Source organism: Cyprinodon tularosa, unplaced genomic scaffold (genome assembly GCF_016077235.1).
Source record: "Cyprinodon tularosa strain WSP-4 unplaced genomic scaffold, ASM1607723v1 ctg181, whole genome shotgun sequence".
Classification (NCBI taxonomy): Eukaryota; Metazoa; Chordata; class Actinopteri; order Cyprinodontiformes; family Cyprinodontidae; genus Cyprinodon; species Cyprinodon tularosa.
In genome coordinates, this window is record NW_024038614.1 from 1,068,689 (window position 1) to 1,084,863 (window position 16,175).

At 42.0% G+C, this 16,175-nt stretch overlaps 2 protein-coding genes across 15 annotated transcripts in view; one reads left to right on the top strand and one right to left on the bottom strand.

The window, feature by feature from the left end:
- The window catches only part of mapk8ip3 (mitogen-activated protein kinase 8 interacting protein 3), a 43,342-nt gene extending 34,880 nt beyond the window's left edge, over positions 1-8,462 (top strand). For 11 of the 13 annotated variants that reach the window (XM_038282302.1, XM_038282290.1, XM_038282296.1 and 8 more), the window contains 15 exons: positions 603-689; positions 825-965; positions 3,495-3,660; positions 3,752-3,943; positions 4,033-4,210; positions 4,293-4,412; positions 4,538-4,618; positions 4,700-4,767; positions 4,855-5,003; positions 5,091-5,262; positions 5,384-5,497; positions 5,930-5,968; positions 6,281-6,445; positions 7,228-7,374; positions 8,176-8,462. In XM_038282302.1, the coding sequence (XP_038138230.1) occupies positions 603-689; positions 825-965; positions 3,495-3,660; positions 3,752-3,943; positions 4,033-4,210; positions 4,293-4,412; positions 4,538-4,618; positions 4,700-4,767; positions 4,855-5,003; positions 5,091-5,262; positions 5,384-5,497; positions 5,930-5,968; positions 6,281-6,445; positions 7,228-7,374; positions 8,176-8,303 (1,947 nt within the window). In that variant the 3' untranslated portion in view covers positions 8,304-8,462. The remainder of the gene's footprint in view (positions 1-602; positions 690-824; positions 966-3,494; positions 3,661-3,751; positions 3,944-4,032; positions 4,211-4,292; positions 4,413-4,537; positions 4,619-4,699; positions 4,768-4,854; positions 5,004-5,090; positions 5,263-5,383; positions 5,498-5,929; positions 5,969-6,280; positions 6,446-7,227; positions 7,375-8,175) is intronic. The other 2 variants (XM_038282303.1, XM_038282295.1) reach the window with 1 other exon arrangement.
- Positions 8,463-9,717: 1,255 nt separating this feature from the next.
- On the bottom strand, positions 9,718-13,645 carry nme3 (NME/NM23 nucleoside diphosphate kinase 3). Of its 2 annotated transcripts, none has more exons than XM_038282307.1 (5): positions 13,049-13,453; positions 11,617-11,747; positions 11,409-11,510; positions 11,188-11,300; positions 9,718-10,455 (listed from the first exon to the last, which is right to left on the bottom strand). In XM_038282307.1, the coding sequence occupies exons 1-5, from the start codon at positions 13,128-13,130 to the stop codon at positions 10,341-10,343; spliced, it is 543 nt and encodes a 180-aa protein (XP_038138235.1). In that variant the 5' UTR covers positions 13,131-13,453; the 3' UTR covers positions 9,718-10,340. The 2 variants fall into 2 exon arrangements, with proteins under 2 accessions (XP_038138235.1, XP_038138236.1); XM_038282308.1 differs by lacking the exon at positions 13,049-13,453 and adding an exon at positions 13,527-13,645 and having other exon boundaries at positions 9,721-10,455.
- Positions 13,646-16,175: the final 2,530 nt, after the last annotated feature.

The window sequence follows — 16,175 nt, forward strand, 5'->3', positions numbered from 1 at the left end:
ATTTTATTTGTAGGCATGATGTGGATGGCTAAAACAGGAACCTATGCTATGATGAACCCTGCAGACATTCTTACCCTTTGCTGCCTTATTATAACCTCCTCTGTCTGTCTCAACCTGCCCTACTCAACAGTTCTTAGCATCTATGCTTCATCTTATTTTCTGTAATAAACTTCTTTTATATGTTTTATAGTAATCAGACTGTACTAATACTCTGTGATCCAATGGTTAGTTTGGATTATTTAACCTTCCCTTACTTACACTAATCCTAAGAAAAAATAAAACCCAGTGGACTTAAATTGTCTCATCAGAAAATTTAGAAATAATTTTTGTTTTCACACATAGTTTAGACTGTAATGCTTTGTAACATATTATGGATAGATCTGTTATTCTTTAAGAAAGTAACAGCAATAAACGTTTCTTTAATTCCAGAGTCAAACTGGTCATGGTTAGCCTGCATTATCAGATAAACATGGATTTTTTTTTTTCATGTATATATATTTTTATTGGTGTTCAGAGAAATTCAAGATGCTTTTAACAAACTGGACCATATTTAATTAAAATTTTCTGCTTTTCTCCTGACTGCTCAACATTTTTCCCTGCAGACCAATGAGAAGGATGAAAACCGCATGAAGAATGTTCCTGTCCCAGTTTACTGTCGCCCTCTTGTGGAGAAAGACCCCAACAGGAAGGTGAGAAGCCTCCAGATGTGTCAAAAGTGCTTATTTACTCAACTATTTTACCTCATTATATCTGTTTATACCTGATTATGTCCTGAAATGTTTACCCGAGCTGTCGGTTGTGCTCCTTGTCTTCTGTGCTTGTAGCTGTGGTGTGCAGCAGGAGTGGACCTGACAGGATGGAGAGTCAGCAGCCAGGAGGCGGTGCCTCTCAAAGCACTGTCAGGCAGCAGTGACCCTCTGCAGACTGAGGAGGACAAGAAGAACACATCCCCTGAGAAGAGAAAGGTGACCAACATCTCTAGTTTGAACCACTGGTCTCTATTTATTCATTGGATTGCTGATTGCCCTTTGGCAGTAAGAAGTTAAAGTGAAGCCACCATATTGGTACTCCGTTGTTAGACCGGTCGCAATTTAAACAATATGTGCGCTACAACATCAAACAACGATGATGTTGTCTTTTTCAGGTGGACTTAAGACTTTTAAAATAAAGATAAATTCATCATTTTGACACACACTTGGTGTTCCATAGCATTAGTAGATTACTTTAACTTATAATAAAGAAAAAGGCACATTACATTGCATAGTTTTTATGAGGTCACTGAAGTCTCTATTCATGTAATATATCATATTATACAAATCCATCACAACAAAACTAATGTGTTAATGGAGCATAATAATACAGGTGTGCCAAAAGTGCTAAATTGATGATGGACATCTAATATGCATTTATTTATTACATTGTTATAGTAATTACATATGAGTTTAAGATCTTACATCAAGACTGAAATACAAGTACATGTCTGTTAATGCTACAGTATTTTCCTATTTACAAATTATACGTGAATGATGCCATATACATTTTAGTTGTGTCTTTAAAAATGTTTGAGTTGCGTTTTTTCCGTCAATATAACATGCAATATACACTATATTGCCAAAAGTATTTGCTCACCTGCCTTGAATCAACATATGAGCTTAAGTGACATCCCGTTCCTAATCCATAGGGTTCAATATGACGTCGGTCCACCCTTTGCAGCTAGAACAGCTTCAACTCTTCTGGGAAGGCTGTCCACAAGGTTTAGGAGTGTGTTTATGGGAATTTTTGACCATTCTTCCAGAAGCGCATTTGTGAGGTCGCACACTGATGTTGGACGAGAAGGCCTGGCTCTCAGTCTCCGCTCTAATTCATCCCAAAGGTGTTCTATCGGGTTGAGGTCAGGACTCTGTGCAGGCCAGTCAAATTCATCCACACCAGACTCTGTCATCCATGTCTTTATGGACCTTGCTTTGTGCACTGGTGCACAGTCATGTTGGAAGAGGAAGGGGCCAGCTCCAAACTGTTCCCACAAAGTTGGGAGCATGGAATTGTCCAAAATGTCTTGGTATGCTGAAGCATTCAGAGTTCCTTTCACTGGAACTAAGGGGCCAAGCCCAGCTCCTGAAAAACAACCTCACACCATAATCCCCCCTCCACCAAACTTTACACTTGGCACAATGCAGTCAGACAAGTACCGTTCTCCTGGCAACCGCCAAACCCAGACCCGTCCATCAGATTGCCAGATGGAGAAGCGCGATTCGTCACTCCAGAGAACGCGTCTCCACTGCTCTAGAGTCCAGTGGCGGCGTGCTTTACACCACCGCATCCGACGCTTTGCATTGCACTTGGTGATGTATGGCTTGGATGCAGCTGCTCGACCATGGAAACCCATTCCATGAAGCTCTCTGCGCACTGTTCTTGAGCTAATCTGAAGGCCACATGAAGTTTGGAGGTCTGTAGTGATTGACTCTGCAGAAAGTTGGCGACCTCTTCGCACTATGCGCGTCAGCATCCGCTGACCCCGCTCCGTCAGTTTACGTGGCCTACCTCTTCGTGGCTGAGTTGCTGTCGTTCCCAAACACTTCCATTTTCTTATAATACAGCTGACAGTTGACTGTGGAATATTTAGGAGCGAGGAAATTTCACGACTGGATTTGTTGCACAGGTGGCATCCTATCACAGTTCCACGCTGGAATTCACTGAGCTCCTGAGAGCGACCCATTCTTTCACAAATGTTTGTAAAAACAGTCTGCATGCCTAGGTGCTTGAATTTATACACCTGTGGCCATGGAAGTGATTGGATCACCTGATTCCAATAATTTGGATGGGTGAGCAAATACTTTTGGCAATATAGTGTATTTCAGCACACGACTTTTTAAAAATGAGAAATACAACAAACACTACAAAAACGACAGCGTCATCCGCTTAAATAATTATTACATTTATTTTTTTACAGTTAATTACTTTCTATTTACTCCACTTTCTTGTTTCTAACATTAGACATGACGTTGATGGCTTACTAAGACAATTTCTTCGAGTCGGTCTGAGAAAGCTAGACTAATGTTACGCTACATACTATACTATAGGATACATCGGCGTATATATGGATTATCTTGGTTAGTTCATCCACTGACTATGAAATTACCTGTGAAACGTCTTCCCACAGCTGGAAAACTGCTTGTGTTTGCAGTCAGATTCTACACACGTAGGCATTTTTACTGCGCGTTTGGTGAGAGTGGGGAGTACCAATATGGCGGCCGGTAGCTTCACTCTTTTCGGGCAATCAGCAATCCAGTGAATAAATAGAGATCAGTGATTTGAACATGTCGCTGGACGCTGATCAGAGATTTTCACCAGCGGCTCAGGGTCTGCTCTGGTTGAGGAAGGAAATTTACCTTTAATATCAGAGATCATATTTATTTTTTAATCTTAACAATAGATTGGAATCTTACTGAGTACTAAGTTAGCCTTTGTTTCTGGTTTATTCACCTCTCTTTTAGTCTAAGGAACTCCAGGAGACAGACAGCATGAACAGTCGAGTGTGGATCCTCACCAGCACCCACTCTGCCAGCAAGGTAGTCATCATCGACGCCAACCAGCCTGGCTCTCTGGTCGACCAGTTCAACGTCTGCAACGCTCACGTCCTCTGCATCTCTAGCGTGCCAGGTCAGATGAAAAAGGCCGTTTACGGCCAAAATATTTGCTCTTGTTGGGATCCTTTTCTTGCTGCTCGTATTGATTGTTTATTTTTATCCAGCTGCAAGTGAGAGTGATTACCCAGCAGGAGAAATCGTGTTGGATCCGGGTGACGGAGGCGGTGGAGAGGACATGGATGGGATGGAAGGCATGTTGGCTGGCATCACGTTGGTTGGCTGTGCCACAAACTGCAGTGTTGCCCGTAGCAACTGTTGCTCACGTACCGACACACCCATAGTAGACAAAGGGCAAGGTGGGCTCATCAGTGCGGACTTAGATGAGGCCGTCCTTAAATACGAACATCCATCTAAATCATTTCATTTCTTTGGTGCTGTCCTGTAGCCCCCACTGCACCTCCCATGAATGGGAAGATTCACCCCGCCCAGTCTGCCGAGGAAGCCACAGAGGCCACCGAGGTCTCTGAGTCCACCGCCAACGACACGGGGATCGCATCGGGACGCCCGGGGCCCTTCACGGAGCACGTCTTCACCGACCCGCAGCCCCGTCCTACAGATGACAGGTAGGAGGTCAAACCTGGCCCTAAACAGACAGATCAGAAGCACCACACTGGTTAAGGCTATGAATGGTGTCTGTCCACTCAGGAGCTCGGGTCAGTCCAAAGAGGAATCCTCTCAGCCAGCAGAGGCTGAGGATGGAGGGGAGGACACCAAAAACTACACCAGCGTGGCCCCCACCATGTGGCTCGGGGCCCAGAATGGCTGGTAACGACTTAATAATCAAGTTTTATTTGTTTTACGAAATATCTTTACTTATAAAAAAAAAAAAAAAAATGACATAAATAGATTAGGTTTAGAAACCAGAAGTAACTTCCTTGTTTTCCTCCCAGGCTTTATGTCCACTCAGCTGTGGGAAATTGGAAGAAATGTCTCCACTCCATCAAACTCAAGGACTCTGTTCTCAGTCTGGTGTAAGACAAACATCCCTGCACGTCCATTTTATCACAGCTGCATGGCCTCTATTTAATGTTCGGCCCTGATGTCTGTTTCAGGCACGTAAAAGGTCGCGTGCTGGTCGCCCTCGCCGATGGGACCTTGGCCATATTCCACAGATCCGAAGGTATCTAGGTTACTGTTTCATGTTGGTGTGACCACTGCTAGGCCCTTTCCTCTGTTCTGGTAGGATCCTTCTGCTTTTCTTCCCCAGATGGCCAGTGGGATTTATCCAACTACCACCTGATGGACCTCGGCCGGCCTCATCACTCCATCCGCTGCATGGCAGTCGTCCACGATAAGGTGTGGTGCGGCTACAAGAATAAGATTCACGTCATTCAGCCCAAAAGCATGCAGATTGAGGTGAGCGGCATGACGTCCCTCTGTTCAATATTTTCAGCCCACTTTATTGATTTTGTTCGCCAATAATTCTCCGCCGCTACTCTGTAGAAGTCCTTCGACGCCCACCCCCGGAGGGAGAGCCAGGTACGGCAGCTGGCCTGGATCGGTGATGGTGTGTGGGTTTCGATCCGGCTGGATTCCACCTTGCGGCTGTACCATGCCCACACGCACCAGCACCTCCAGGATGTGGACATTGAGCCATATGTCAGCAAAATGTTGGGTGAGTTTTAACGGACCCAAAAAAAAACAACAGGTTTATGGAGGTTTTGCTCATGAAGGTATCGTTAGAAGAGCTATTTAATGTTGAGTTTCAGAGTCCTGTCTCTGGTTGTGGGTTGCAGGTACGGGGAAGCTTGGTTTCTCCTTTGTGCGGATCACAGCCCTGCTGATCGGAGGAAACCGCCTCTGGGTGGGGACTGGAAACGGTGTGATCATCTCCATCCCACTGACAGAGAGTAAGTGCCTCCATACAAGAGGAAACTCACCACAAAAAGTGAAACCACAGAGGAAACTATGATCACAGATTGTGAGGATTATTTTTCTTTTTTATTAGCTTTACCAACCAGTTACTATGAATGATCAGTGGTGACTTTAATACGACATAAAACACACAAAAAAAAAGATAATAAAAAAGGCTGAACAGTTTAACGGAAACCCTAAATCTTAAAGCTCCCACTTCTTTTGGAGATTTCCTTGAAAACTACCCAGACTCTTGTCTTCTATTAGAGCTTTTTATGCTCTTCCTCTGATCTTCTCCCCTTCTATCCAAGCACCTTCTTTCACCTTCTCTCTCTCTCTGGTGGTTTTACCTTCTTCTCCCAGTCTGAGCCATAACTTTTTCTGTTACTGTCCCCTTCTCCCTTCCCCTCTTGCTCCACCTCCCAAAGCGGTGGTCCTTCACCGAGGACAGCTCCTGGGTCTGAGGGGTAAGTGGGAGTGCTCCTTCCCTCCTGCTATTGTGATCTAACTGTTCTCACCCAGTCAAACCTTCATGTTCCCTGCAACGCTTTCTCTTAGGTTTATCTACTTTTTTTGTGATTTTACTTTCAATATTTTCATCGGTAACATGCTTTGCATGACTGTTTATAATATTTTTCATAAATATTGTGTCTGTGTAATGGATTTGCTGCATGCAAAGTCTTTGATTAATTTATTTTTGGGGGCAATATAAAATGTTTCCTCTGCATGTATGATTTTCTCGTCTTTTCCTTCTCATCAATACGTTTTCACTCCGTCAGCCAATAAGGTGTCTCCTACGTCATCCGGTGGTGTGATCCATGTGTACGGAGATGATGGCTCTGAGAAGAGCACCGGCAGCTTTATCCCCTACTGCTCCATGGCGCAAGCGCAGCTGTGTTTCCATGGACACCGCGATGCTGTCAAGTTCTTCGTTTCCGTACCGGGTAACTATAGATTACAGCTTTATGTTTATCTAATATGTGTATCTAATGGTGAAAAATCAGTAGCTTTGTCTTTTTCAGGATGTTGTTGTGATAAATTAAAATATTGTATCATTTAGAAGCACAAGTTGCAATACAGTGAAAAGCTGTTTGTTTTGCCACAAGCTATGTTTTTTGTTTTTAAGGGTTAAAGATATTGAAATCAAATAAAACCCCAGAATTCTGTTTGGTTATTTAGCTTGCCAAAATCTGATGACTGTAGCATTATAGCAGATTTAGCAACACGGTGAGATAACACAACACACTACCTACATTCAGTACATATAATGAAAACAAATCAGGGCCCAGACTGTAGCCTTGAGGTCCTCCATATGAAGGTGGTGCTGGGTTTAACAAGGTCACCAGTAATACCATTTAAAGCCTTTATTAAGAGAGAAGACCTGTATTTTAGGTAGTTTTGTTTAGATTTCAAAGAAAGATTTGATAGATTTGAAAGTGAGGGAAGGAAAAGAAACCGTTTTGCTTTCTTTTCCTTTTTCAATATAATTTACAAAAGCAGATACAAGCCTAAAATAATAAATTTTTATATTGATAAACACAATAAAGAAAGGAAAAGCATTTGAAGCTTTAAAAGTTGCACAGATATTGCTAAAAAACCGGGTCCAGATTTGAGCCTTGGGGAACTCCACATTTAAATGGTGCTGGAGATCAAGAAAACTCAGTTGTTTCATTTGCAGGATTGAAATATCCAACTTGTGTTTTTGTTTTTTGTTTTTTTTTGACAGGTAATGTTTTAGCCACCCTAAACGGCAGTGTTCTGGACAGTCCGTCTGAAGGTCAGAGCTCCACAGCGCCCACAGAGACGGAAACGCAGAGTGTTCAAAACGTGTTGGTACTGAGCGGAGGAGAGGGCTACATCGACTTCCGCATAGGTGAGCAGTGATTCCCATCCCATTACTCCCTACAAACATCTGTATTTTACTCCTCTGCTGTGATCGTGTCTGTTCTGACCACTGATCTCTATTTGTTCACTGGATTCCTGATAGACCGAAAAAACTGAAGTCACCTGCAGCACTTGGTAATCCCCATTTTCAAGGAGTCGATCCATTAAAATGCCTGCAATGTAATTTAATTACCATAACAACGTAATCAATACATGTATATTACATGTAAATCATCAATTTAGCCATTTTTGGCACATAATCTGATAGTGTGCGTATGTGTTTAATATTCTTAATATCCAACCTTCAGTATTATTATGCTCCATTAACGCACTAATTTTGTTATGATGGATTTGTATAATATGTTATATTATATGATGTATAGACTTCATACGGAATATTCAATGTGAAGTGCCTTTTTTTTTTTTTTACCATAAATTACAGAAATCTACTGATGCTATGAAACAGCAAGTGTGTGTCAAAGTGATTATTTTATCTTTATTTTAAATGTCTTAAGGCTCCACGAAAATGAGGAAATCATTGTTGTTCGATGCCGTAGCGCACTTATTGTTTACATTGCGACTGGTCTAACTAGGGAGTACCAATTTGGCGGCTGGTGACTTCACAGCACCTTATACTACCAACAGCCTATTAACAATCCAGTGAATAAACAGAGATCAGTATTTCTGACCCCTTAGTTTGTGCTTTTATTTAATTTGAATGAATAATCCCAATGAAGTTTAAGTATAAATTAATTTCTCATGCTCCGTGTTTTTATTTTTCCTCCTGCAGGGGACGGAGAGGATGAGGAGACGGAGGAAGGTGACAGCAGCGGTGGGGCTTCGCAGATGAAACCTGCTTTGAGCAAAGCTGAGCGAAGCCACATCATCGTCTGGCAGGTGTCCTATGTGCCGGAGTGACGCCGAAACCTGCTCTAACATTATACCCAAACATCTCTTTGAATAAACCACCCCCCACCCCAGAAGCTTACAGCCACTTAAACTTTGTAATTATCCCCCGGTCATGTAAAAGTTCCCGTCTGGCTCCGAAACAAAAAAAAATAAATCCTCTAAGCTGCGCTTCTTTCCTTGTAACTATTAAACCCCTCCCCTTGTGCCATCACCTTTTAACTTTAATGCCTTGTAAGTACCTCCTTTGACCTAGTTATCTGCCTGCCATCCTGTGTCTTTCCCACACAGGATATTATAACCATCATCATAAGCCTTGTAACTACCTCCCTCCTCTGTAACCATCCAATACTCACCCTGTAAGCTCACCTTATCTCCTCCTATATGCAACCTTGACTGCATCGGGTCCAGAGCCGCTCCTCATCTTTGGCCACCAAGCTTGTTATCAAAGGAAACTTCTGTCCAAAACCGAAAACAATAAAGATCGGCAGATACTGCAAAGTTATAGCATCAGGTTCCAAATCCATTGACAAAATTTGAAGGAAAATTGATTTGGTTCTAATGAAGATAAATGGTAAACAAGTTGGGGAATTTTTCTTTTTTTTTTCCCCCCTGAAATGCTGTGAAGTCGATCTAGATCCCGACTGAATAAACACAGCCTTAAAAAAGCTGATCACTCTACTGGAACTTATCCGCATCTTGTCATATTACAACCAGAAAAGTAGTTTATTTAAATTTAAGTGATAAAGTGAAATGATTTAGAGGTTTCAATATAAATGCGTAGTATTGTTTTGTTTTTTTAGAAGGCCCCTCACAACATGATGCCGCCACCACCGTGTTTCACTATGGCTTTGGTGTGTACAGGGTGATATGCAGGAGTTTTAATTGTTATCACAAGACGGCAGCATTTATTTTGAAGACAAATTAAATATAAGAACTGTTGAGTGAGCTGGTCATGTTTATAGGCCTTTATTAAGGAGTATCAGAATAAAGGGGGGGAAACAGGGATGCATGCCAATGAACAGGTTGGTGATGGTTTCTTCAAGGAACTGTGCTGCATAGAAGCTTATTTAGGAAGATGCTGGAGATATGTGGTGCAAACTAAAGGACAGAGTGTGTCCACATCCACTCAGATTGGCCCAGTTTATTGTCCTAATCCTCTGGTTCTTAAATAATCTCTCTGACTGTGAAGCAGGTAAACAGTGGCATGTTGTTATTTATGTACAGGGATAATTGTAAATGTCCATAAGCACCGAAGCCCATCCTCTCTGTTCAGTATGGAAACTCATGCATCAATCTCCATCTGTGCTTTAAATATTAAAACATATTCGTGTGCCGAAAGAAAACATCTCCATTGTGTTCTGAGTTTTTTTATTTTTTATGTTTATACAAAAAGTACTGAGCAAAAAAAAAAACTACAAGAGCTTCATCTTTAGACAGTTTTTTATGAGTTTATTATACAAATGTGCTATATTTATTGCATTCAGTGAGCCTGGTATTAAAATAGAAAAGCAACAATAGTAAAGAGTTTAATGCTGTTCAAAAGCTGAAAACTTTACATTCAAGTATTTCCACATTATTATTTTACATCCATAGAGGACTTTAACTTACTGGAAAGCATTCAATGAAAGAAAATAGCAATTTTCAAACATCAATAATCTCCTTTTGGGTTGATTTAGTGTAATTTTCACCATATACATCAAGTAATTTTGCCTCTGCAATTTTAAATGGTTAATAGCAACTCATTATTAAATAAAACATGTAATGAGTCAATTTTAAACCCATTATCCTCCTGATTCCACATTTTCTCTTTGCATTAAGTACATTTTATAGTTTGAAACGAAAAACATCCATTACTGCTCCTAACATTTCTGCAAAGATTCTCACCTTACTTTGAACAAAAAATGTAAACCAAAGAGATGAAACAACAAGGCAGAGATTACTTTTCTGTGCTATGAAGCTACAAATGGCTAAAGCTAAACAAACAAAAAAAAAGATAACATTGTAACACCATTTTGGGTCCTTTCTTATTAGTTTCTCTGGAAACTGTCAGTAGATCCAGTTCTTGGAGCTGCTCTCCCAACGGTGGAGCTCACCTTGACGGAACCATAGAGAAATCTCTCTCTGGGCGCTCTCCACCGAGTCGCTGCCGTGGATCACGTTCCTTAAAAACAGCCCATAAAGAGTCAGATGCTCTACTCTGATTATCCTCAGTTTTTAGACATTCTGGGAATTATTAACCTTGAATATTTTTGGCCACATTTTTCTGGGCCATACTTGTGAGAGTAATTAGAAATAGGAAAGATAATTTGTCCTCCTAAGGTGTTGTTATCCATCTTTATTCCCTAAATGATGTGCAAGGTGCCTGTGCAGCAGGTGCAAAACTATCCCCCAGCATCAACCTGCCATTATCTTGCTACTGTCTTAAAACACACCAAAATATACAAAAGTATGTATATATTTGAACTTGTGGGTATAATTTCTTAACACTGATAAGATGTTGTTTTACATATCGTCACCTTCTTAAAATAATCGCCTAAGTCATTTTTTGGCCAAATTGACTTTTTTGCCTAACTCATGTCCTCCCCCTGCTGGCCACCTATGGTGAAATGGCCAGAACCCTCAGTTGAATTAATCATGTGGTAAAACCCATTTATGATTTTTGCCTATGTCAAGAGATGTGACTTAGGCTGATTTAACCCTAAAACCTGGAAAAATAACTTATGCGATTATTTTAAGAAGGTGACGATATGAGATTAAATGCCAGGCTGAGGGTTTTGCACTGCAAGGGAAAATCCTGCACTTCTGATGCAGTATGGCTAAACTATAAATGTCTGCGAATATAAAACACAGATCTGATCTCTAACTCTCAGGCTGAGCTGAAGGATCAACTTACTTGCCCACTTCCACGCAAAAATCTCCGCGAATGGTTCCTGGCAGTGACTCTGCAGGGTTGGTCTCTCCCAGCATCTTGCGAGCCGTCTTCACAACATCTAAACCCTGCCACACCTACAGGAAAATAAACAAAACAAACAGGAATGTGTCAAGGGAGAACAGAGATGCATGCTTGAACACATCGAAGGGATGCTGAGAAATCTGTAAGCTGGGGGAATTCACCATTGCAACAACTGGTCCAGAGCTCATGTAGCTTATCAGTCTGCTGTAGAAAGGCTTTTTCCTCAGCTCCCAGTAGTGTTCGCTGAGAAGTTCCTCAGATGCCTGGTGGACACATTTAAACAAGATTACCAGAAATAACTTAGCCGATTGGGTCTGTTATCTTCCCATGGGTTAACCATTACCACATATTTGAAGCACAAGGAAATACCTTTACAAGTTTAAGTGCCACAAGTTTGAAGCCTCTCTTCTCAAAACGACGCACTATTTCTCCCACCAGTTTCCGCTGCACACCGTCAGGCTTCACTGCGATGAAGGTGCGCTCGTTCACCCCCGTCCAGCCTGAAATAGCAAAAAGAATGCAGTGGAATGCAACTTCAAACCAAAAGGAACTGTTTCATTCAGAGTGTAGCATGCACTTGCTTTTGCAAACAAAGGGAAAACATCCCTTCAATTGCATACTTCTTAAAGATATAACCTAACAGAATAGAACCTCCTGTCTTCCATTCTCTGACATGTTTCCCGTTCCTGCTGATAAATAAGGATCCCACACAATGCTGCACTCACCACCATGCTTTATTAAGGGGATGGTCAGGTCTCAGCAGTTTCGTTGTGTCCAGTGGCGTCAAAAGTACGAACATTTGTTACTTAAGTAGAAGTATAGATAGTGCAGTTTAGTAATCAATGATCAACTTGACCTCTTTACTCAAGTAAAAGTGAAAAAGTATGTACTCCAAAAACTACTTAAAGTATAAAAGTATAAAGTAATCTTTAAAAAAAACATCCAGATGCCACTATATGAATTGAAAGCTCAATTTTTAGACTATTTCAAAAAATTCTTTGACATAGGGTCAAGGATGAGGGAGGTCTAGTTGGTCTCCATCTCCTGATACGCTCTCGCCTGTGTCCGACCTTTCAGAGATCTCAACATCTTTTTCTTTGTTTTAAAAATGTAAGGAATAGAAAGTACAGATACTTGTGTGAAAATGTAATGAGTAGAAGTCAGAAGTAGGAAGAAAAATAAGTAATGGAGTAAAGTATAGATACCTAAAAAGTGTACTTAAGTACACTAACGAAGTATTTGTACTTCGTTACTTGACACCTCTGGTTGTGTCACCTTGTTCTAATGTTATTTTCTTTAAATGAAAACCTCCTCACTTAACTTTTTTTCCCCCAAAAAGCCATTATACTAAGGAAAATCTGAAATTACTTCACATATTCTGATTAATTCTGCCTAAGGATGTTGGTTTCATGAGGATAAAATAATAAAAAGGGGAAAATGAGCAGGAATATCCTTCTGCTTCACAATATTCTTCTACTTAGTGTGGATGTGACACACAAACCTCTTTGAAATTAAAGATTTTATGGTAGTTTACTCCTAAAAACTTCCCAGCCTTGGTTTGGTCGCCCATTGATCAACATCGCCCCCTAGTGGAGAGCCATAAAAATGCTGACATTTACAAATTTTAATTAAACTGCATGCATCTTATCAAATTCCCGCAATCTATGTAAAATCTGGTATTTTTCATGCGTAAAAGCAACTCTGTAGGATATTCTGCATTGGTTAATGTATTAAAAACGAAGCACTGCAGCAGAAGCTCCTCAATCTCTTCTCTCTAAACCCCACATAAAGAGCCTCTCACCGGTTTCATCAATCTTTGCCTGTTTTCGCACCAGATCGTCCAACTCCTGCAGATCCTGCTGTGACCTTTTTGTCGGCCTCATTGCTGCGACTCTTTCTGCAGCAGCCTATCAGATCCCACAGTCTGCGCGCGAGCACAAATCTCCCCAATAAGCAGCGCGCGAGCGCCTGAGCTAATAATAGGACGATGAATCAACTTTTCTGACAAAGAGGAGCCACGCTGCATGCTGTTGGATCAGCAGCTGAGTTGGACACACCAGTTAGTGATGAGCTTGGGTTGGTTTAGTCCCGTTTTAAAGTCTAAACCACTGCAGGGTTAAAGTTAGCAGAGCTGCATGACAGCACTGTTACCCAATGAAAGTCTGCTGCCTTCAGCTAACCCCGGCATCTCCTGGAAAATGAACTAAATCAGCTGGAAAAACTCGGATCAAAGGTTCGGTTAAAGGTCGCTCAGCTACTAACAAGCATTCAAAACCAACCTGACTGGAAGACGTGGGCAAAAATGGACAGAAACAGGCAGATCATTGTAGATGGAGGACGGAGGGAGAGCTCTGTGGTCTGTGAGGGACAGCTACGTCACGTTGCTAAGCAACGCGCCAACGCGCGAAGAGTATAGCAAGCCTTTGTATGATTTAATAGGGCTCGGGATCCACGTTGCATTGTGGGACGTCGCGGTCATATTGACGGCTACGCAAACGTAAACATAGCTCTGATACAACGTTGTTGTTGAAAGAAGAGACGTAGAAGTAGAGAGAAGAAAGATGTCAAAATCCCGAAAAAGATCTGGAATTTACCAGGACACATTAAATAGAGAAGCCTCGGACCGGTATGTTGACAAAATCAGCATTATTAATCATTTGGATCCATATAAAGTTCCAAACAATGAGTGGAGCACCGATGAGTGAGCGCCTATACTTCAAAACAGTTCCGAAGCTACAAGTCCTTGGAGTCTCATGTGCAGTTCATGAATGGATGGGTTCAGGAGCTGCACATCATAAAGCCAGCAAACAGTGGGAACACAGTAATCCGTACGAAGGTAAGCTGTGATCAGACGGGCTCTGGAACCTGCTAGTTTAGCAACCGCTAACTGCTAATCCTAACAACCACTCACGCATGTAATGTACTTTTAACTAGCTGCTATGTGTTTCAAAGGTGTTGTTAGTAACGTTAACTGCCAACCCTCCGGGTTTCTCACGTATTTGAGCCTTTTCCCGCTGCCGTTTTTATTGTTTTCCCGTAAAAGATCCCAACTTTGAAGGAAAGAAACAAAGTAGGCTATAAAATAAAACTGTGCATCTTTACCTTACCAGAATGAAAATGCAGGGAACACACTCTCATTGACATTGGAATACTGTGGAAAGTTATGTTCGGTCGTCTTACAGCCGCGATCCAAGCTAGCCGACGACTCTTTTTCTCTGACGCTTGGTCTCCATGGTTACGCCTCCAGGCAGGAAAGCGGTGGAAAGTTAACCCATTTTCTATGTTTTTCCCATGGCGATCATGTGTTGAGCTGTTACAGCCCACAATACAGCAGCGGTTTACCATGGTTGAAATCAAGTTAAGGTCAAATTAATCAGGCTGAGAAGGAGTACAGTATGTGGTAGTCATAGGCAGTAGTCTGAGCCGTGGTAAAAGAGGCAGTCAATATGGCTGCAACCTAAACTGCTTACGTCATGACGACCAAGCCCTATAAGCAGACTAAGCCCTACAAAGGAGGGTCTGGAACCTTTGAAACCATTTTGGCCTGAGTCTGGCTAAGTGAAAGTTGTTTATAGCACAAATATTACATTAACTTTTATTAATAATGAAATATTTGCCATAGGGACTGCATTGCATTTTCATACGACCTACAGTTTATTTGTATTTTAAGCTCTTAAAATGAAGAAAAACAGGATCATTTTCATAAAGATAAAGCAGGGATTTTCTTGTATAGGATCCATCCATCTTCTCCCGCTTCATCCGTCAGGGTTGTGTTGGGGCTGGTGCCTATCTCCAGCAGTCTGTGCCAAAGGTGGGGCGCACCCTGTCCAGGTCACCATTCCATTGCAGGGCAACACAGACACACATAACATGCACACTCACACCTAAGACAATTTAGAGAAGCTAATTAACATGGAGCCTAGGCGGAAGTTCAACTAAAGAAACTCATTGCTTTCCTACATCCACCTGCAACACAGGCAATCAGCTTTGAACCACACCTCCACAAAAGCCAATCGGCATCCAAAGTTCATCTTAAAAGGCCTCCGATACGCACCTGTCTGCTCCTGTGCGCAGGCGGCGGATGCGCTGTGTGACTTCATTCATTCAACCCACCTCCAGCCCCTCCTCCACCATTGTAGCTAAGCTTCATCAGAGTGTCATTCCTTCCGGACTCTTACTGCGCTCCCTGTCTCATCCCCACCGGTCTGGCAGAAGACCGCCATGTTGAGCCTGGTTCTGCCAGAGGTTTCTTCCCAGTGGGGAGTTTTTTCCTCTCCACTGTCGCTTCATGCTTGCTCATCATGGACAGGTTCTCTCAACCTGTGTTATCCAACTGGACTTCCATCTTCCAGGTCCCTGAGTGAAGCTCTAATATCAGCTCACGTAATCCACTGTATCTCCCCATAAAGCTCAGCATATCGTCTCACTAACCAGTCGTCTATAGACTGACCAACTTCCTCCATCTCCAATCCACCACCAGTTGCAGGCCTGGGAATAAAACATCCCTATTCTTGGCCCCTTGCTCATGCATATCTATCAAAATTAGGCCCCATCCACACGAAGCCGAACCCTGGCCTAAACGCACAAATTTTTCACCAAACCAGCCTCTCATCAATACGAAGCCGGCGTTTCGGGGTCTGTAAACGATCTTTTAAGCTCTATGTTTCCTGCCTAGGTCAAAGCGCAAGTAATTGTATTAATACATTTCTCCTAATGGTCTTTTCTCTTCATGTGAGTTTTTCAAAGTGAACTAACAGTCAAGCTTTTGCACTGTGGGAGGAAGCCAGAGTAGCCAGAGAGAAACCACGCATGCACAGGGGGAACATGCAAACTATATGCAGAATCAAACCCAGGACCTTCTTGATACAAGATAACATTGCCACCCACTGCTCCACCGTACATCCTTCTTGAAAAGGATATTATTTACA